The 23,117-nt window shown below is 36.0% G+C and overlaps 1 protein-coding gene across 3 annotated transcripts in view; it reads left to right on the top strand.

Moving 5' to 3' along the window:
• The window catches only part of SCFD1 (sec1 family domain containing 1), a 119,752-nt gene that overhangs the window by 7,973 nt on the left and 88,662 nt on the right, over positions 1-23,117 (top strand). For 2 of the 3 annotated variants that reach the window (XM_040257180.1, XM_040257179.1), the window contains exons 2-7: positions 6,083-6,153; positions 7,988-8,076; positions 11,250-11,340; positions 15,781-15,903; positions 17,646-17,733; positions 22,402-22,491. In XM_040257180.1, the coding sequence (XP_040113114.1) occupies positions 6,097-6,153; positions 7,988-8,076; positions 11,250-11,340; positions 15,781-15,903; positions 17,646-17,733; positions 22,402-22,491 (538 nt within the window). In that variant the 5' untranslated portion in view covers positions 6,083-6,096. The remainder of the gene's footprint in view (positions 1-6,082; positions 6,154-7,987; positions 8,077-11,249; positions 11,341-15,780; positions 15,904-17,645; positions 17,734-22,401; positions 22,492-23,117) is intronic. The other variant, XM_040257182.1, reaches the window with a different exon arrangement.

Below are 23,117 nucleotides of genomic sequence, written 5' to 3'. Positions count from 1 at the left end.
TTCTGACTCACTTGCTATTACTCTCACCTTTCCTTGAACAGACCAGAATGCACATCAGAGCCTTTCCTTTTTCCTGGAATATTACCTTCAGAGAGGTCTGCATGGCTCACTTCCTCACCTCCTTTGGGATCTTCCTCAGGTGTTGCTTCTCAGGAGGCCTCTCCTGACTAAACTAAACCACAACCATCTCTTCTACCTGTCGTCTCTATTTTTCTCCATAGCATTTATCGTAATCTCACGTTTTACTTGCTATCTTTCTCCCCCCAACTAGAATGAAAGCTGCTTAATAAGAAGTAATTTTGAATGAATGTTTTGTTTGGTGCCAACAGCTGGAGCAATGTCTGGCAGATGGTAAACACTCACTAAACATTTGTTGAGTAAATAGTAAGTGTAGTTGAATGTATAGTGAATGAAGAATGCATTCCAGGTAAGGATGAAACTGTGTTAGCAAAGTCTAGGACTGCAGATAGTATGTTTGGTCATTTCAGTTAAAAACAATGAGTTTAAGCCTTTAGAGAATTACTCTAATGAAAGTAAAATTGTTACTGTTTAGTCGCTAAGGTGTGTCTGACTCTTCTGTGACCCCCACATACTGTAGCCCACCAGGCTCCTCTGTTCATGGGATTTCCCAGGCAAGAATACTGGAATGGGTTGCCATTTCCTCCTCCAGGGAATCTTCCCAACTCAGGGATCAAACCCACATTTCCTGCATTGGTAGGCAGATTCTCTGCCACCAGAGAAACCCAAAATACATTCTTATATATTATTGAGCATAGACCATTTACTTTATTAACAAATCCACGGTGTCAGAAGATAGCCAAGGCTTACAATTGGGGAAATTCACCCAGATGGAGGTAAGAAGGCAAATGTGGGAATATCTGCTGACTAGGGCTTCTTTCCGTTAGTGAAGGCCTTCTTCTGGAGAACACCATGCACCTGAAACTCGTGTAACCCAGGCTGTGAATCTTCCTAGTGGTCCTCTGTTAAAGTGAAATATTATAACACCTGTGAGCTTCTGAAGTAGGTCCAAATTATTGGCAATGTGTATTACTGTCTGGATATTAGATACAAGCATTTTACCAAAAAAATCATCTCTGTATCTCCATATAAATATATTTATCACTGAAGTGCAGTCCCTTCTATTATTTTACCTGCCTCCAGAAATAATCATTTAGTAGAAGTTTTGCTAGTGAGTGAAGATGGTGTAAATTGATACCCAGGTGATTTGAGTATTATAAACTCCTCTGGTAGGTGTTTATGTTGTAGATTATTCTGTATTAATAAAACCTGATTCAAATGCTTTTAAAAAATCAACCAGGTAGATTTTAGGGTTCCCAGTCATTTAAAAATTTAATAAGCTACCCTCCCTTGAATATTTGGCAATCTCAGTTTCATATGAAAGTATTCTTGTTGTTGTTCAGTTGCTAAGCCATGTCCTGACTTTGCAACCCCGTGGACTGCAGCACACCAGACTTCCCTGGCCTTCACTATCCCCAGAGTTTGCTCAAGCTCATGTCCATTGAGTCGGTGGTGCTGTCCAACCACCTCAATCTTTGCCATCATCAGGGTCTTTTCCAGTTAGTCGGTTCTTCGCATCAGGTGGCCAAAGTATTGGAGCTTCAGCTTCAGCATCAGTTCTTCCAGTGAATATTCAAGGTGAATTTCCTTTAGGATGGACTGGTTTCATCTCCTTGCAGTCCAAGGCACTCTGAAGAGTCTTCTCCAGGACCACAATTCGAAAGCATCAGTTCTTCATCACTCAGCCTTCTTTATGGTACAACTCTCATATCTGTACATGACTAGTGGAAAAACCATAGCCTTGACTAGATGGATCTTTGTCAGCAAAGGGATATCTCTGCTTTTTAATATGCTATCTGCTGCTCCTGCTGCTAAGTCACTTCAGTTGTGTCCGACTCTGCGACCCCAAGACGGCAGCCCAGCAGGCTCCCCCGTCCCTGGGATTCTCCAGGCAAGAATACTGGAGTGGATTGCCATTTCCTTCTCCAGTGCATGAAGGTGAAAAGTGAAAGTGAAGTCGCTCAGTCGTGTCCGACCCTTAGTGACCCCATGGACTGCAGCCTTTCAGGCTCCTCCATCCATGGGATTTTCCCAGGCAAGAGTACTGGAGTGGGGTGTCATTGCCTTCTCCGAATATGCTATCTAGATTTGTCATAGCTTTCCTTCCAAGGAGCAAGCATCTTTTAATTTCGTGGCTGCAATCACCATCCTTAGTGATTTTGGAGCCCAAGAAAAGAAAATCTGTCACTGCTTCCACTTTTTCCCCTTCTGTTTGCCAAGTGATGGGACTGGGTACCATGATCTTAGTTTTTTGAATGTTGAGTTTTAAGCCAGCTTTTCCACTCTCCTCCATTACCATCATCAAGAGGCTCTTTAGTTCCTCTTTGCTTTCTACATTAGTGTGGTGTCATCTGCTTATCTGAGGTTATTGATATTTCTCCTGGCAACCTTGATTCCAGCTTGAGCTTCATCTAGCCCAGCATTTCACATGATGTATTCTACATATAAGTTAAATAAGCAGGGTAACAATATACAGCCTTGATATAGTCCTTTCCCAGTTGGAACCAGTCCATTGTTCCATGTCCCTTTTTAGCTGTTGCTTTTTGACCTGCATACAGGTTTTCAGGGCACTTCCATCTCTTTAAAAATTTTCTACAGTTTGTTGTGATCCACACAGTCAAAGGCTTTAGCATAGTCCATGAAGCAGAAGTAATTGTTTTTCTGGAATTCTGCTTTTTCTGTGATCCAATGGATGTTGGCAATTTGATCTCTGGTTCCTCTGCCTTTTCCAAATCCAGCTTGTACATCTGAAAGTTCTCACTTCACATACGGTTGAAACCTAGCTTGAAGGATTTTGAGCATGACCTTGCTAGCATGTGAAATGAGTGTAGTTGTGCAGTAGATTGAACATTCTTTGGCACTGGCATTCTTCGGGATTAGAACGAAAACTGACCTTTTCCAGTCCTGTGGCCACTGCTGAGTTTTCCAAATTTGCTGACATTGAGTGCAGTACTTTGGTATCATCATTTAGGATTTGAAATAGCTCAGTTGGAATTCCATCACCTCCACTAGCTTTGTTCATAGTAATGCTTCCTAAGGCCCACTTGACTTCATATTTCAGGATGTCTGGCTCTTGGTGAGTGACCACACCATCGTGGCTATCTGGGCCATGAAGATCTTTTTTGTATAGTTCTTCTGTGTGTTCTTGCCATCTCTTCTGCTTCTTTAGGCCCTTACAGTTTCTGTCCTTTATTGTGCCCATCTTTGCATGAAATGTTCCCCAATATCTTATTTTCTTGAAGAGATCTTAAGTTTTTCCCATTTTGTTGTTTTCCTGTACTTCTTTGCACTGTTCATTTAAGAAGGCCTTTTTATCTCCTTGCTCTTCTCTGGAACTCTGCATTCAGTTGAGTGCATCTTTTTCTTTCTCCCCTGCCTTTTACCTCTCTTCTTTCTAAACTATTTCTAAGCCCTCCACAGACAAGCACTTTGACTTCTTCCATTTTATTTTCTTGGGTATGGTTTTGGTCATTGTTTCCTATACAGTGTTACAAACCTCATTCCATAGTTCTTCAGGCACTCTATCAGATCAAATCCTTTAAATCTATCACCTCACTCTATAATCATAAGGGATTTGATTTAGATCATACCTGAATGGCCTACTGGTTTTCCTTACTTTCTTCAGTTTAAGCCTGAATTTTGCGTTAAGGTGCTCATAATCTGAGCTACTGACAGCTCCAGGTCTTTTTTTTTTGCTTACAGTATAGAACTTCTCCTCTTTGGCTGCAAAGAATATAATTCAGTCTGATTTTGGTATTGACATCTCGTGATGTCCGTATGTAGAGTCGTCTCTTGGGTTGTTGGAAGAGGGTGTTTTCTGTGACCAGTGTGTTCTCTTGACAAAACTTTTTGCCTTTGTCCTGCTTCATTTTGTACTCCAAGGCCAAATTTGCCTGTTACTCCAGATATCTCTTGACTTCCTACTTTTGCATTCCAATCCCCTCTGATGAAAAGGGCATCTCTTTTTGATGTTATTTTTAGAAGATATTGTAGGTCTTCATAGAATCATTCTACTTCAGCTTCTTTGACCTTAGTGGTTAGGGCATAAACTTGAATTACTGTGATGTTGAACGGTTTGCTTTGGAAACGAACCGAGATCATTCTGTCATTTTTTAGATTGCACCCAAGTACTGCATTTCAAACTCTTTTGTTGAGGGCTACTTAATGTCTTCTTAGGGATTCTTGGCTACAGTAGTAGATAAAATGGTCATCTGAATTAAATTTGCCCATTCCCATCCATTTTAGTTCACTGATTCCTAAGATGTCAGAGTTCACTGTTGTCATCTCCTGTTTGACCACATCCAGTTTACCTTGATTGATGAACCTAATATTCCAGGTTCCTATGCAATATTGTTCTTTATAGCATCAGACTTTACTTTCACCACCAGATACATCTACAACTGAGTGTCATTTCTGCTTTGGCCCAGCCTCTTCACTCTTTTGGAGCTATTTCTCAGGTCTTCCCTAGTAGCATATTGGACACCTGCCAACCTTGGGGACTCATCTTCTGGCATCATATCTTTTTGCCTTTTCATACTGTTCAGGGGGTTTTCACGGCAAGAATATTGGAGTGGTTTGCCATTGTCTCCTCCGGTGGACCACAGTTTGGCAGAACTCTCCCCATTAATTCGTCTCTCTTGGGTAGCCCTGCATGGCATGGCTCATAGCTTCACTGAATTATGCAAGCCCTGTCGCCACAACAAGGCTGTGATCCATGAAGGGGACATAAAGGTATAGCAAGATTTTTATTTTTCATAGAAAACATTGCTGCTGCTGCTAAGTCGCATCAGTAGTGTCCGACTCTGTATGACCCCATAGACGGCTGCCCAACAGGCTCCTCTGTCCCTGGGATTCTCCAGGCAAGAACACTGGAGTGGGTCGCCATTTCCTTCTCCAATGCATGAAAGTAAGAAGTGAAAGTGAAGTCGCTCAGTCATGTCCGACTCTTTGAGCTGTAGCCTACCGGGCTCCTCCGTCCATGGGATTTTCCAGCAAGAATACTGAGTCTGCTATAAATCATGAACAGAAGAGCAATAAAAACCACAAAATGCTATAACATGTAGAGCATAACTTCTGTGATTATAGAGTTGTCTTTTTTTCATCAGGGTTTATCAGTTACCTACCACGTCTATAGGAAAGTCTCACTAGTGGATCTGACAGGATAAATTTGCCATAGATTGCACTCCAGGACAGCTAAAAAAACAGAACTACTGTATGAAGGTTTTGAACCAATTACATATAGTGATTTTTATTTCTCGCAATACTGATCTTTTTAAAAATGATGTGTGTATGTATTTTTGACTCTACTGGGTCTTCATTGCTGCATGGACTTTTCTCTAGTTGCAGAGACTGAGAGTTGCTCTTCATTGCAGTGTGTGGGCTTCTCATTGGGGTGGCTCTTCTTGTTACAGAGCACGGACTCCTAGGGTGCATGAGCTTTATTACTTGGCGCACATGAGCTCAGTAGTTGGCAGTTCCCCAGGTCTCAAAGCACAGGCTCAGTAGTTATGATGCATGAGCTTAGTTGCTCTGTGGTATACGGCATCTTCCTGGACCAAAGTTCGGACCCATGTCTCCTGCATTGGCAGGCAGATTCTTTACTGCTGAGCTACTAGGGAAGCCCATCAATACTGATCTTAATCTATTTGTTTAGCCACACAATAAACAGACAACAGCTATCTATTGAGGCCACTGCAAGTTCATGATTGACAGGATTTTTTTTTTACATCTATATAAAATATAGTGTGGTATCATCAGGAGACATGGAAAAGGCTTCCTGAACATTTTTCACATTTTCATGTGGAAACAGATGCTTTACCGCATGTTAGAAAATCTAGACACATGCCTTTTAGCTGTTGATCAAACTGTCTTACAAAATCATTTGACTAATCTGTTTTTCCAGAGTGATTTGTGCGTTTTGTTTTGAGGTAGTAAGTAATAAATGTGGGAGGAAAGTGAAATCACAGACATTGGTAATATTTAATAAGACTGTTTTCATTTCCAGTGGCTTTGAAGCGTATGTTGAATTTTAATGTGCCTCATGTTAAAAATAGCACTGGAGAACCAGTATGGAAGGTAAGAGATTTTTATTTTAATGGAGATTCTTTCTCTCAGCCCTTATTGGTGGTGGTGGAGGAGATTTCTTATAATACAAAGAGTAACACATTTTAGTTGTAATGCATGAATATTTTGCTTTTATTTAACATGGCTTCTTAATGTAAATCTTTTTTTTTTTTAATTACAGCATAGTTGATTTGCAGTATTGTGTTAATCTCAGGGGTACAGGAAAGTGATTCTATTATATACAGAGATTTCTTTCAAATTATTTTCCATTATAGAGTATTACAAGATATTGAATGTAGTTCCCTGTGTTATATGGTAAATGCTTGTTGTGTATCTGTTTTATGTATACTATTAATAGTTTGTATCTGTTAATTCCATCTTTTTCTTCAAAGAGATTATAATGCAATTGATTTGGTTTAAACTTTATTAGATTATAGCCACTTTATACTTCTCTCTTTCTACGAATTAAGAGCGAATCAACTTGGTTACAGTTTGGAGTGTTTTGAAAACTTTTATGAGTCCCTGTAAGTCCTTTGGGTTAATGCTAATAAAGGTGATTAAAATCATCTATATTGAATTTACAGTTTAAGCTTTAGCAGGGTCCCTTATTTTCCTCTTCCTTCCTGTTTATTTGCAGTCATCTTCCTATTGCTCTTTGCATTACTTATTATTTCTAGTGCCTATGTTGCTGCTGCTCCTGCTGCTGCTAAATCGCTTCAGTCGTGTCCACCTCTGTGCGACCCCATAGACAGCAGCCACCAGGCTCCCCTGTCCCTGGGATTCTCCAGGCAAGAACACTGGAGTGGGTTGCCATTGCCTTCTCCAATGCATGAAAGTGAAAAGTGACAGTGAAGTCGCTCAGTCGTGTCCGACTCTTAGCAACCCCATGGACTGCACCCTAACAGGCTCCTCCATCCATGGGATTTTCCAGGCAAGAGTACTGGAGTGGGTTGCCATTGCCTTCTCAGAGTGCCTATATTGAGCATATGAATTAAATAACTTGAGAATTTATGGGGTTCAGATTTGTGTCAAATTCTTTCCCTACCTATCACTTCTCTTATCACAAGATTAACAATATGGTATTGAGGTGTAAAGAAGAATTTGAATTCTGCAACATCCAACCTTTTGTAACTAGAGCAGGAGGATTTTCATAAAAAGTCTTTGAACTTATTAAGCATTAATTTTGAGAGTGACTACTTTTTGAAGGTGAAAGTCGCTCAGTTGTGTCCGACTCTTTGCGACCCCATGGACAATACAATCCATGGAATTCTCCAGACCAGAATACTGGAATGGGTAGCCTTTCTCTTCTCCAGGGGATCTTCCCAACCCAGAGATCGAACCCAGGTCTCCCGCATTACATGCAGATTCTTTACCAGCTGAGCCACAAGGGAAGACTGATTTTTTACTTCTTTTTAGAAAGGATATATGTGAACTGGATAGGGGAGTGTATCTGAGTCTACTGTATGTTCAAAGTCCTTTATTATAGCTTAAGATATAATAAGCTATATCATATTATAGTCTCCAGTATGTTTTTTAACCTAGAGAAAAGTATTTTATAAGAAGAATTTACATAATAATTTACCTTGACAAGAGTAATAACACTTCTAAAGAATGAATTACTAGGTAAGTGGACATTTTGGTAAATAATTGTGAAAAATATTAAATTGAGGTAAGTATAAGAATTCAGTATATTAAAATGTACTCATCCCTGGTTGGGGAACTGACAGTCCAGTGTGGCAAAAATAAAACAAAATGTACTTCAACAGTATCTTCATATTGGGTTCTCTATTGACTGTTCATTGATAATTATGTTTTAAAAACACGTGACTCTTTTGTTTTTAACTAGGTGCTCATTTATGACAGATTTGGCCAAGATATCATCTCCCCTTTGCTATCTGTGAAGGAGCTAAGAGACATGGGAATCACTCTGCATCTGTGAGTTTTAACATATTTCTAGAAATGGCATCTGTTTTGAAATACATTGTTAAAAAATATTAGCCACCCTGAAATCAAATTGCTAGGGGTGTTTATTAAGAAAATAATGTTAGCTTATAGCACTTGTATATTGGAGAAGAAAATGGCAACCCACTCCAGTGTTCTTGCCTGGAGAATCCCAGGGACGGGGGAGCCTGATGGGCTGCCGTCTGTGGGGTTGCACAGAGTCAGACACGGCTGAAGCGACTTAGCAGCAGCAGCAGCATAGCACTTGTATATAGAAAACAACATTTTTTCCTCTTATCTTCTCTTATTAAACTTTTTATTTCCAAAGGAAAAAATAATCCTCAGTCTGAGAATTTAAATTTTCTCTTTTGTGTCTTTTCCTACATATTAGTTTGCTCTCTATGTAAAGGAAAGGAACTGGTTGTCTGAAGGTCTCTTTCAGCTTTGAAATTTTTTTATTCTTTTAATTGAAATACTCTTTTTATAAGGACATTTCAATAATTGTGATTATTAATAGTAGCAGGAATATCAGCCTTGCTTAATGCTTGTATTTTCTCTCTCTAAATGGGTCCTGTATTTATGTCATATATAGGACTTATTTTTAATGTTTGTGATTGTAGTTTTACCTGTTCCTCCTACTCTTGATCTGTATTGTCACATTATTTTAGGTAAAAATAAATAGAAAACATATTTTTAATTTCAAAGAATCACCCTCAATTTCTAATTGGATTTATTTTCCTCCCTTTCAAAGATGAACAATGATTCAGTTGTAAAAATTTTATGATGTCTGATGACAGGTAGAGCTTTCTGTTTATTATTCTTTGTAGTTACACTAATACTTAGCCTCACTATGTTATTTGGCTGTCAAAGTGGTCATATACGAAAGTAAAATAAGTACAGTTATCAAGTAAAACTATAGTTCATTTATTTCAGGGAGGGATAAGAAAAATACACTTTTTTAAAAGAGGAATATCTAAATTGGTATATCTTTAATTTGAAAATTTTAAATAACTAGGAAATAATGACAGTCAATCTCCAAAGGGACTTTCTATGTTGTCTTCTTAACCACTGAATTTACTTGATTGTATTCCTTATGATACGACTGGTAAAGCAAATAAATTGCATTATTTTGCATACTTAGCCTAATAGAACATTTAGAGAGGACTATATTCTTGAATAGCTACTAATACTTTTATGTACTGAAGGAGTCCAATTTTATGGCATTGTAACCTATTTGCATTTTGTTTTTTTAGGACATTATCAGTTTTCATTCTGTGATATTCTAATATGTTGAATTATAGCATGCTCTTATTGGGAATGTGATTTAGATTTCCAATGAGTAACATATCAGAATCTAGCTAAACTCTTAAAGTCTTCAGTTTTATATTAAATATTTGTTATATATTAATAGGCTATTACATTGATTCTAAAAAGTCATTTTAGTTTTTAAATATATGAAATTAGAGTCTGTCTTAATGCCATGGCATAGTTTAATGGGCACCATTTTTCTGTCTGTTTAATACATTTTAAAATTGATAGCACCTTAGGTTTGATGAAATACAATATTTGACAGATTTTTTCTTTCATTTTTATGTCAGACTTAAAATACACATCTCTTGTTGGTGACTTGTAATGCTTATGACCTGAACTGAAGTTAAGGTTTATGCTATCCTTGAAAATGATGGTGTGTTTTAAGCATTGGTTATTTTTGCTGCCTTACTGTTTTAGGCAGCAAATGAATTTTTATTTTATTTTATTTTACAAATGAAAAGACAAAAGTTTCTAGAGTTTGAGTGATTGTCCCATTATTGTATAGGTAATTAATTGGAGAGTTGTGGACAGATTGCTTGGCCACTTATGCTGGGTGTTTGTCTGTTGAACCATAGTGGCTCAGAAACAGTGACTAACAAAAGCGAAGCCTCAGTACTTTTAAAGAGTAACAAGATATTCTGCCAGTTGAGAGTTGTGTGTTCTTGCTGCATACATGTTGCTACTGACATGAGAACATGAAAAGATTATTAATAAATAGCTACTCTGGTAAATTGCTATGCACCCTGTGTCTGACTGTTCTTTCTTCTTTTGCTGGAGAATGTTTCATCAGTTACTATAAATAATCTGCAAATTGGTTTAAGCTGATTTGTAAAAAACAGTAATTACAGGTTTCATTTCCAGATCACGAAAAGGTGGTTGTAACCTTTTAGATAGTTGGACAGTCATTGTAAGGTGACAGCAATCAGTGGCTGCCAGCACATTATAATCCTTTTGATGTTAGCAGCAGCTAGACATATGGAAAGGAGTTACTGACTGTGGACTCACTGGCAGCATGGGCCTCTTTCACTCTCTTCTTCATAGAAGGATGACTGAAATATTTGTATATATAAAAGGATATGTGTAGAAGATTGTATATGGGATATTGCTTACAGAAGGATGACTGGAATATTGTAGAAATAGAATATTTCTCTTTTTTCCTGATATAAAAACATGGTAAAATCTTACAGTGGTGAATAAAGACATTTTGTTATTCATTTGCTATTGGGATATTTGAATGACTATACTTCCTGAATTGTAAAAGAAAAAGCTATCAAGTTGTACAGTCTATGAGATGCTTAGCTGATCTCTTATGCATTCTCATGAAGCAATAAATAGAACGATATGTATTGTCTTAAAGATTTAAGGAAGCATTCATATACCTTTCATTTAAAAAATGTATTTGATTTTATTTATAGCTAAATTTTTCATCGCTTCTAAAGATTCTAAAGACAGTTCCAGCTTTCTGTTTTCCCTCTCTTAGAGAATAGCAGTTTCCTCCCACTTCCCTCCTCCCACCATATCTCTATGAAAAATGGGAATAAAATTGATTTTGAATGTTCATTAGTTCTCATTCAGAGAGAATACTGGTAGAAGAGACTCTGACCGTAAGAGGTATTAGAAGTAAAGTGATTGGAGTAGAAGAAATTAAAACTGATATTAGGATTTTACTAATAAATAATATTAACATTGATACAAGAAGAAGGATGGGTTAAATGATTAATTGTAGTAAGAGCTTTTAGAGTACGGGTCACGTCCTTGAACTGGTAAACTTCTAGTTTGAGAAGTACTGTTTTTACATATCTTTTTAGATAAATCACTAAGAAAAAAGTAAATGTTAAATTCTTTACATCTTATAGGCTTTTGCACTCTGATCGAGATCCTATTCCAGATGTTCCTGCGGTGTACTTTGTAATGCCAACTGAAGAAAATATTGACAGAATGTGTCAGGTAACATGAGTTCTTATTTTCTTGATTCTTGAAGGTGGAAACCTTTTTTTTTTTTTAATTTTTTAGATGTCCATTGTGAAAAATCAGAAATTTCCTTACCCAATTTTCCACTTTGATTTCTGAGACTATCTTTAAATATTCTGTAGACTGAAAGATTTAAAATTTTTTGACTGATTAAGCATTATATTTATTGAAAATAACCCTTCCCTTAAAAAACAGAATACCTAACTATATTAGCTTTAATATAAGAATAGGAATATAATTCTAAGAATAGGAGGTCCGAGTTGGTACAGCAGCTCTGTTAGACAAAGATTCAGGCCTCTGGTATCTTTTTGACCTATCATCTTTAGTTTGTCATTTTCCGTTGTCTTGGTTGTTGCTTCACATATACAAGGTGGTAGCTGCAATTTTAGATATCACATCTATGTGATATAGGCAAGAAGAAGGGATGGACTATGATAGCCCTGACTATTGATTTTAATCAAGAAAACTAAGCTTTCCCAGAAACTCCCAGAAGACTTTGGTTTATGTCTCATTGCATAGAATTAACATCAGGGGAGGTCACAAAAGTTAAGCTTTAGATGAGTATATTGCCACCCCCAAATAAAATCTTTTTTCTTTTAGCAAAGGAAAAGGGGAAATAGATACTGGATTGGTACCTAATAGTGTCTGCAATAAGTCACAGGCTCTTTACTTGTTGACTGTTGAATCAAATTTCTGTTTGTTTGTGAAGGTCACATATTTTGTGTCCTATATAGCTTATAATGCCCAGCTTTCTTTTACCCTGCATAAACCTCGGTTATGCCAATTTTTGAAGAAGTACAGTTTATAAGTCCTTTCCTCTTTCCTTGTTTTAAAACAGCTTTATTGAAATATAATTCACATACCATACAATTAACCCTGTTTTGTTTTGTTTTTTAAAAAACAGTAAGACAGATTTTATTTGAGCCTCTGGCATTAGTGCAGAACTGAGCTCAACTCCAAATACAGCAAAGACAATCGGGGATTGAGAGCCGATGGGCAGAATGAGGGGCTCTATGGATGGGAAATTACTAAGAGTAATAATCTATTATTGAACATTTTCATCACCTTAGCTATTACATCCCCAACCCCTGAACCCCCAACCCTAAGGTACTGTTTGTTTCTGAACATTTGTCCATTCTGCATATTATGAATAGAATCATGTATATTGTTTGTTGTATCTGCCTTCTTCCTCTTGGTGTAATGTTTTCAAGATTCATCTATACTGTAGTTGTATCAATACTTCTTTCCTTTTTATTGCTGAATAATATTCAGTTGTTTGGATATACCAGATTTCAACCATTCCTCATCTGGGTTGCTTCCACCTTGTGGCTCTTATAAATAACGCTTCTGTAAACATTTGTGTACAGTTTCTGTGTAGACCTCTGTTTTCATTTCTCCTGTGTCTGTGAACAGCCAGGAATGGAACTGCTGCGTCGAATGATAACACCACAGCTAACCTTTTGAGGAACTGCCAGACTATTTTCCAAATCGCTTGCATCACTTTTTATTCCATCCAGCAGTGTCTGAGGGTTCCAGTTTCTCCAGACCCTTGCCAGCAATTTTTATTATTCGACATTTGATTGTAGCCATTCTAGTGAGTGTAAAATGGTGTCTCACTGTGGTTTTGATTTGCATTTCCCTGATGATTTATATTAAACATTTTTACATATGTTTATTGGCAGTTTATATCTTTAGAAAAATGTCTATTCATGGTCCTTATCCAGTTTTTAATTGGGTTATTTTTTTATTATTGGCTTGTTAAAGTACTTTATATATTTTGAACACTAGACCTTCATCAAGTATATTATTTGCAGATATTTTCTCCCATCCTGTGGGTTTTCCTTTCACTTTCTTAGTATCCTGTGGAGCATTAAAAAGTTTTACTTTGGCTTTAAACTTATTTTAAGTTTATTTGTTCTTAAGTTGTTTGTCCTATGGTGTCATATTTAAGAAACAATTGCCAAGTCTCTGTTTTCTTTGAAGATTTTTTATTATTTTGTCTCTTGTATTTAAGTCTTTAATACTTCTTGAGTTAGTTTTTATATATACTATAAGATGATTGTCCATCTTCATTCTTTTGCCTGTAATTACCCAGTTCTCCCAGCTTCCTTTTTGAAGAGATTATGCTTTCCCCAGTGAACAGTCTTGGCAGCTTTGTCAGAAATTGATTAACAATAAATAAATTGATTTATTTCTGGACTCTTGGTTCTTTTTCATTGATCTCTGTGTCTGTCCTTATGCCAGTACCACACTGTGTTTAATTAGTCTTACTTTGTAGCAGGTTTTGAAATTGGGAAGTTGAGTCTTCCAACTTTGTTTTCAAGATTGTTTTGGCTTTTCTGGGTTCTTTGAATTTTCATGGTAATTTTAGGATTAGCCTGTCAATTTCTATAAAGAAACCGGCCTGGATTCTGATAGGGATCTCACTGACTCTGTAGATCATTTGGAGAGTATTGCCATCTTAACAGTATTAAATGTTCTGATCCATGAGCATGGGTATCTTTCCATTTACTTAGATCTTTTAATAATGCTTAGTAGTGTACAGAATGTAAATATTCCTTCTTTCACTAAATTTATTCCATTGTATTTTTTGTTACTATTGTAAATGGAATTTTCTTTCTTTGGCTGTGTCAGGTCTTAGTTGAGGCATGCAGGATCTTCTTTGCATCATGGGGGTCTTTTGTTGTGATGCACAGACTCTATAGTTGTGGCATGTGGGCTGCAGAGAACTCAGGCTTAGTTGCTCTGCAGCATGTGGGATCTTAGTTCCCTGACCAGGGATCGAACCCACATCCCCTGCATTGCAGGGTGGATTGTTAACTACTGGACCACCAGGAAGTCCTGGAATTGTTTTCTTAATTTCATTTTTAGGATTGCTCATTGCAAGTGTGTAGATACCCAGTTGACTTTTATGTATTGATTTTGTATGCTGCTTTGTTACTCAACTTCTTTTGAAATGTCTCCATCATTCTTTGATCATTTCTTTACTTTCTGACATAATAAAATATACCAATCTCATTTTACACTTCTCTGTCCCAGCCCCAAATCAACCATTTGTTGGTTGTTTTTTGTGGAAAATGGTATTTAGAAATTGGTGTTTGCCTGGAGAAGGAAATGGCAACCCACTCCAGCATTCTTGCCTGAAAAAGTCCATTGACAGAGGAGCCTGGCGGGCTGCAGTCCTTGGGGTCACATGACTGAGCACATATGCATGCAGGTGGAGGGAGATAGGTTGATAGCAATAAACTGATAGAACTTAAAAAAAGAGAGAAACTGGTGTTTGAGCATTAGATACTCATCGCTGCTACAATGTCACAGTTCCTAGGCCCACTCAATGGAAAGAGCTAAGAAATATATGTGTATCTGTATTTAATGCTTTATATCTTCCTACTTTTCTCTCTAGATAGATAGACAGCCTTCCTTCATAATTCAGTTCAGAAGTACAGGATTCATTCTAGCTTTTCCTTTCTCCCTTTACATATTGATCATTTCTGTCTCTCACAGTAAGAAACATGGCTCCCAATATCCTCAATATAATTACTTATTTATCCATTCTCTCAATTCTCAGTTTTAAACCAATCTCCCAGTCTTCGTTGAAATGCTGCTCTGCTCAGCTACCTCCCACACAAAGGCACCAGACTCTTAGCTTTTCATATTTCAGCATTTTCAAAAATCATATGTATCTTAAAATTGATGGTGTGTTTTAGAATTTTATTGGCAGTATTAATTCTTCCTTAGTGCTATGGAAAAACAGTGGTGCCTGTTAAAATTGACAGTATATTAGATTTGAAACCATATACATATTTAACTGTGAGTTTAAGAAGATAAGTAAATTTGATTTCAGAACTGACATAACTATAAATGATGCTATTTTTGGATGATCACCAAGGAATACTTCTAGAATTGGTTAGAATGATAACATTTCTGTGTACAATCATGGCATACTAGAACAGTAGAAAGTAGTGTCTGCCACATATAATAAGCATTTAAACTATGTAAGAAGGCAGGAATCCTGGAGTAGGTAGCCATTCCCTTCTCCAAGGAATATTCCGAACCCAGGTCTCCTGCATTACAAGCAGATTCTTTACCATCTGAGCCACCAGGCAAACCCTTTAAGAAGAACATAGATATGCTATGTGAAAGCAGTTTTGTGCACTATTTTATTGAATAGGATTTTATTGATAATATAGCTTTAATCATTAAAATATGTTTCAGGTATATCTGGTAACCAAGTAACCAGCACCGCTTTATAAATTTGTTTTCCTGGGATACTTTTTTTCTATCCTTTGTATAACCTGTCTTTTGAACATGTATGTTATCCTCAGAAAGCTTGCTCTTATTGCATCTAAAAGATTTTTAATTTGTCGTCATCCTTTATACTATCCTGTAAGAATAAAGTATTCATTGTATTCATAGGATCTTCGAAATCAACTCTATGAATCATATTATTTAAATTTTATTTCTGCTATTTCAAGAAGTAAACTGGAAGATATTGCAAATGCAGCATTAGCGGCTAGTGCGGTAACACAAGTAGCCAAGGTAAGATTTTGGTTGGCTGACATTTTGTTAATGTAAATTTAAGTAATAATCTGAAACCTATAGATCAGCATAGGTGTCTCATTACAAAAGATCAGAGCAACCTAAGAAATAGACTCAAAATACTTCTCGAAAGAGTTTTGATAATGTAAATTATCTTCAACTTGAATTAGGTGAAATAAACCAAACTAAAGGAACTTATTAATTGATTAATTTGAAAGACAAAAATAAAAACCTGAATCATTTTTTGTTTTAGGCTGGGATTTGTATCATCTTTTTAGCTCAGCTTAGAAACAGTTTGACAGTTGTGTTGTCATAAGTTAGACTATTTTGACACTGTTTTGTATATAATCAATGCGCTGCTGTTGTTGTTTAGTCACTAAGTTGTGTCTAACTCTTGGCAATGCCATGGACTGTTGTCCACGAGGCTCCTCTGTCTGTGGGATTTCCCAGGCGAGAATACTGGAGTGGGTTGCCATTTCCTTCTCCAGGAGATCTTCCCGACCCAGGGAATGAACCTGTGTCTCCTGCATTGGCAGGCAGATTCTTTACCACTGAGCCACACTATAGTCACCATACTATCTTCACATATTTTTTTAGTTAGGAGAGAGTATCCAAGGACGCTGAATTGCATATTATAAGAAAGAAAGAATTCACAATAGGCCAGCAATTCTATATCATAGTGATTTTTTGTCATGTTCAGCTCAACTATAAATAAATCTATATATTCTTGGTTGTACCCCTGGTTTGGTTTTGTTTGTTTTTGGTTGTAGCCTTGTTTTGCCCTTTTGTTTCTGGAATTTGGACAAGGTATAGCTGAATATTCTGCAAAGTTATGTAGGGCAAATAAAAGACTAAAGAACCATGCTTTTAATTCCCATTCTTTAACAGATTTTTCATTCTTATATAGTCCACTACTACTTCTGATTAGTTCTTGAGGCTTATGTCTTATTATTCTTTCTGTTCTAAAATTTATCATTGCTGCTGCTGCTGCTAATTTGCTTCTGTCATGTCCGACTCTGTGCAACCCCATACATGGCAGCCCACTAGGCTCCTCTGTCCCTGGGATTCTCCAGGCAAGAATACTGGAGTGGGTTGCCATTTCCTTCTCCAGTGCGTGAAAGGGAAAAGTGAAAGTGAAGTCACTCAGTCATGCCTAACTCTTTGCGACCTTATGGACTGGAGCCCACCAGGCTCCTGCATCCATGGGATTTTCCAGGGAAGAGTACTGGAGTGGGGTGCCATTGCCTTCTCTGAAAACTTATTGTTAGTGTTACATGAAATAATAGGTACAGTCTTTTATTTAACTTTATTTAACATATCTCAAATAGTTTTCTTAGTTTTTTTCCTGATTTGTGCTTATGTAAATACAGATCACAATGTAAAACCAGTTACTATGACTTTCTTAGGAAAGTGTGATTAAAATGAATATAAAAGTTAAAATTGTTTCTCTTCAAAATTGATATCTATTCCTATCCCCATCACAATTTAAAAAAACTTTATATATTAAATTCTACTTTCTGAAAATGCTACTGTCCCTGAAAATTTATTGCCTAGTCTTGTTTTAATTGTTTTTTAATGTTAACTTCTCATTTTTGCCCAGTTAGGCAGTCTGCAAATGGTGTGATTTTTAATTATTGAATATAATTATAATTTTTAAAATTTTACCATTGGTAGGTTAAATCAAACTACATGTGTATTCAATATTATAAAATTGATTTGAAAACCTTTTCTTTTGTTTCTAGGTTTTTGATCAGTATCTCAATTTTATTACTTTGGAAGATGACATGTTTGTATTATGTAATCAAAATAAGGAGCTTGTTTCATATCGTGGTACGTAAAAATAAGAATACTGTAATCATTGTTAACAAAATGAACAGTGTACTGTAAAAGAAAAAAACAGTGAACATGGTTAGTGCACTCCAAAACCAGCTTTATTTACAGCACATAACGAAAATAAGTCTCAGACTGAATTCTGTCACATATAAACAACATGTACTAAATCTGTTTAGTAAAGCTCAATGAGGCACAAATTATCTGACATTTTAGGTATCCCACAGCAACTTGCATGAATATTCTACTCATGGCAAGTAAGATAGTATTTTAGTAGTAGGATTCAGTTAATCTTTTAGTACTTTGATCTTTGAAAAAGAACAAGTTTACTTTGCTTCTCTGTGCAATAGTTTCCAAGTCTGTAAAACAGGAATAATAATACTATCTACCTCAGAGTTTTTGTGGGAGTTAAATGCATTCTTGTATGTTAAATGCCTGGAAAGTTACTGACATTATTGTAAGTACTCAGCAAAGGTTGGTTATGTTGTCAAGGTCAGACAACAACAGAGAGTCAGCAGCTACTAAAGTCCGATTATGGAATGATGTATCAGTACCATTTTCAAGGAGAGGTGGTTGTGCTATGCTGTGCATAGTCACTCAGTCATGTGTGACTCTTTGCAACCCCATGGACTGAAGCCCGCCAGGCTCCTCTGTCCATGGGAATTCTCTAGGCAAGAATTCTGGAGTGGGTTGCCATGCCCTCCTCCAGGGGATCTTCCCAACCCAGGGATCGAACCCAGGTCTCGCCCGCATTACAGGCAAATTCTTTACCATCTGAGCCACCAGGAAAGTCCTGTTCATGCAGTAGTAGGATTGAGTACTGGTATTTGATCAAATGCTATCTAATCCCCTCTGAAGTTTGTATTCCCAATTTTGATAAACTGACCATTTCTTGGATGTAGATTAAAATTAACATGTGCACACACACACATACAACATCCATACCATGTTTTATTGTGTGTTATTGTGTAAAAACACTTACTGTGAGATCTACCCTCTTAACATTTTGTTAAGTATACAATACAATATTGTTGACTTTGGTACAGTGTTGTATGGCAACTCTCTAGAACTTATTCATCTTGCTTTGTGCCCATTGATTAGTTGTGTCAGACATTTTAAGGATAGTTACAGCATATAGAGGATGTGATTAGCCAATTCATTGAAATAATTAATTTGGTACTTAAGGATTGAGATGTTTGGGGATGACTAGCGTTTAAGTGGTACTAACATAGGGAGTATGTCCCTCCCATGGTGGCGTTTGGAAATGTGTAAGGACAATTTTGATTGTCACAATTACTGCTAGCATTTAGTGAGCAGGGGCTTGCAATGCAAGATGTTCTGCAGTGTGTCAGCCATTCTCACACAGAAAATTGTTCTGCTCAAAATGCCAGTTGCATCCTATTGTAAAACACGGAACCAGGTGGTAAACTCCCAAGAGAAGAGAACATGAATCTTTTGGTTTTATCTCTCTCCATAGCATACCTTCTTGTTGAAATTAAGCAACATTTCCAAATGGGTATAAATATTTGCTGAATTGTCCATGTAAGAGATTTTTGACAGTACTGTTTATTTATAGACATCTATTTACATTTTACTGACCTTTAACTTAATTAACTACTCAAGTTGCTAAGTTTAAAACTAGTTTCCCTTTGACCTTTAAGCTAAAATTGTAAATATTGTTACAATATTTACAAATATGGCTTTGTAAAAACAAGCACCTTTTCTTAATTCTTTGATCATTTGGCTCAGGCTGAACCAACTAAATTCTAGTCTCATTTAACAGACTTAGTCAACAAACTTAGTTTGTTAAATTCCTTTAAACACTTTAAATTGCATTTATAAATTCAGCATATTAAATTTTAAATATTTTTTAATTGATGTATAGTCAATTTACATACAGTATTATATGTTGCAAGTGTATAATATAGTGCCTCACAATTTTTAAAGGTTATATTCCATTTATAGTTTGTGTAAAATATTGGCTATATTCCCTGTGTTGTATAGTGTATCCTCGTAGCTTATTTTATCTTGATTTACAATAATTTGCACCTCTTAATCCCTAACTCTAGGTTTTCCCCTTCCCTCTCCCTGCTGGTAACCATTTGTTTGCTATCTGTAGTTGTGAGTCTGCTGCTTTTTTGTTAAATAACTAGTTATGTTTTTTAGATTTCACATGTGAGTGATGTCATGCAGTATTTGTCTCTCTGTGATGTCTCTCTAAATGACTTCTTTCATTTAGCATAGTACCCTCCAGGTCCATCTGCATTGCTGCAAATAGCAAAATTTCATGATTTTTTTTATGGATGGGTAGTTTTAAGTTCTTCAGATACCATACCAGGCAACTTTATAAATCTAGCAAACAAAATCTGCCCAAATATTTAAATAGTTATTAAAAATAGTTAAATTTATAGTGAGTCTAAATTCATTAAACATTCATGCTTATAAATGTTTTCTTATATCTGTCAACTTAAAAAATCACGTATGAAAGTATTACTGAATTTAAAGTATAAATTTATTAATTTTAAGGTATAATCACATGGTTAATTGTTCAGATTCTCAGTAGTATAATGATAATGATAGATTGTTCTATATGCTCTTTACAATATAAGCTCATTTACTCCTCAGAATAACTTAATGAAGTTATATATTAATATTATTTCTATTTTCTAGATGAAAAAAACTGAGGCATAGATAAGAAGAAGCTTAATAAGGAAATGGCAAAACCAGGTTACTACACCCAGGCAATCACTCAGAGTTAGTGCTCTTTCTTAATCATTATGTAGTTATGTGCCAAATCCTCTCAAACATTACAGGTGCTTTAAGTAGTTATTTTAAACAGATTGTTACTAACATAAATCAAGTATATTGATCCCATGGATTGAGTCTGTATCATCTGTTTTTTGTGGATTAGGAATTTATTAAACAAAGAATGCAGAGTCACCACCTCAGTTAGACTTAGGCTGATGTCTCAGACAAACCAAGTAGCTGTCGACAGTGAGTTGAACTTATTGATGGACAGTGTTTTGACTGTTGAGGTCAGTTGTTTCAGAGGTGTGGGACTAGGGTATAAGACCTGAAGGCTGGAGGCTTCCTACCAATTTTTACCTGAACCAGTGATTAATTTTAAGAGTTTAGTAAAAATAAGGGATAAAATGCTGATCACTTCTTTCTCCTTTCCCTGTGTTGTTTTAGCCATTAACAGACCAGGTGTCAGAAATAGAAACTGTTGTGGCCACTCTAGTTGCCAGCCTCGTTTGCTTTTTTGTTTACACTGGGTTGGTGTGCCTTGAATTTATATAATTCACATTATGCCATTTCTGTCATCTGATGTGAATCGATGGCAGCCTGCAGTACTCAATAGCAGCATGTTTCCTCATCTGGATTATAGTTAAAGGCTTTTTTACTTTTATGTTCTCTGCATGTACCATACTTTCTTTGAATGCTTTGATCTATCCAATTGGATTAATATTTCCTCTCATGCTGATCACAGGTCATACTAAATTTTATATTTATTTTCACATTCAGGTTGCTGGGAACCTAAAAATAGTATATACATAATATTTTAGTACAGTCAGTCATTTGACGAACAGTTACTGAGCATCTGCTTGTCACACATTGGGCCTGCAAACTCAGAGAGTGGGGAAGATATATAAGGCAGGGTCTTTGTTTCATAAAGTATAGCCACAGCAAACTGTTTTTCAGATGTGGAAACCATGATGTAGTAAAGTAGTCAGGACAGCAGAGTCTCTGGTTGTCTATCTAGTGAGTAGCCTTGCCATCTCTCTCTTTATTCTTCCCTCCTGGCTAGGGACCGTTATTCTATCCTTTAAAAAACATTTGAAATGTTGGCTGTTAAAGTTCCAAGACAGAAATGGGACAAAAAAGAAAAAAATGTGTAGTCCCAGGTGTTTGTCAAAATTGCAGGTTTCCTAGAATTATCCCAAATCTGTTGAATTGAATCCCTGAAGGTAAGGGCTTAAGAATCTTTAATAACTTCCTAAGAAACTTCTTTCTGTTCTGTCATATTCTTAGAGTGATTCTTATACTCACTAAAGTTTGAGAACCACTTAAGTACAGTAGTACATCAGAAAAGAAATTCATACAATTTGTTATAAGACAAAGAAAATATACATGATGTTGATCTTGCCATAATTGATTTGCATTGGCCTTTTCTAGCAGTATTAGATAATAAAATCTGTAGTTTCTTGAGGTCATCTAACATTTGTGAATAAAATTAAGGAATACAATATTTATTTTCCTGTTTGCTCTGGCAAAAATTTTGTGTAATATATGTGGCAGGTTTTTCTTTTTTCTTATTAGTACTCTAATATGATACTATTAGAATACTAATAAGGTACTTATTAGTATTAGATACTATTAGATAATAATGAGATACTTATTAGTATTAGATATTAATATTAGATACTAATAAAAAATATGAAACTGCTTATTACTACTACCGATATTGAGGGTTTTTTTTTTGAGGTATCATAATTTTTAGTGGATATTTGTTCACTTAAAATTTAAAACAAAAAGGGTTTTACTTGTTTGAAGATGGCAAAGATTGTAAAACTGCCTGCTGATATGTGCTAAGTAATAATCTTAAGAGTTTAGTAAAGATAAGGGGTAAAATTCCAACTTTTTTCTCCTTTACCTGTGTCGTTTTAGCCATTAACAGACCAGATATCACAGACACGGAAATGGAAACTGTTATGGACACTATTGTTGACAGCCTCTTTTGTTTTTTTGTTACACTGGGTAAGTTTTCAAATCTTTATTTCTCCAAAGTAAATAAATTATTTAACTCATTTTCACCTGTTTCACTGTAATGTGATCCCTTATGATCTGTCTGGATCTGTATAGGCCCTCTCCAGAGTTGGGATAAAACATACATTCTCTACTTTATAAAACCACAATTCTTTTAATAAATTGATGTTGATCAAATTATTAAAAGAATTTAGCAGCTCTCCTGAGTTGTGGCCTTAAGGCATCTTTGGTAATTGTGACTTTCTGATACATTGTTTGGTTTGCTGGTGGCTTCACCTGTGTGCCTGTTAGTTTTCTTTTAATATATCATTTTGAAAAACTTCAGATACTCTTCTGATTAGAGAGATACATGCCTTTTAACCATTAAAGCAAATTCCCAAGGCTCTAGAAAAAGCTGAATTTATATAACCTACTAATCCGATGTATTCTCAACTTTAAGTATTTCTTTGGAATATCTAAAGTTACTTATAGCTACACTGTGTTTGATATCTACTATATGACTTTATTCTTCACCAATAATGGATCTGAATATTGCTTATATGTGAAATCTAGAAAAATGGTACAGATTAACTTACTTGCAAAGCAGAAATAGAATCACAGATGTAGAGAATAAGTTT

The sequence above is a fragment of the Oryx dammah genome, unplaced genomic scaffold, assembly GCF_014754425.2.
Source record: "Oryx dammah isolate SB20612 unplaced genomic scaffold, SCBI_Odam_1.1 HiC_scaffold_16, whole genome shotgun sequence".
Taxonomy (NCBI): domain Eukaryota; kingdom Metazoa; phylum Chordata; class Mammalia; order Artiodactyla; family Bovidae; genus Oryx; species Oryx dammah.
This window is presented reverse-complemented; position numbering and strand designations above follow the sequence as displayed.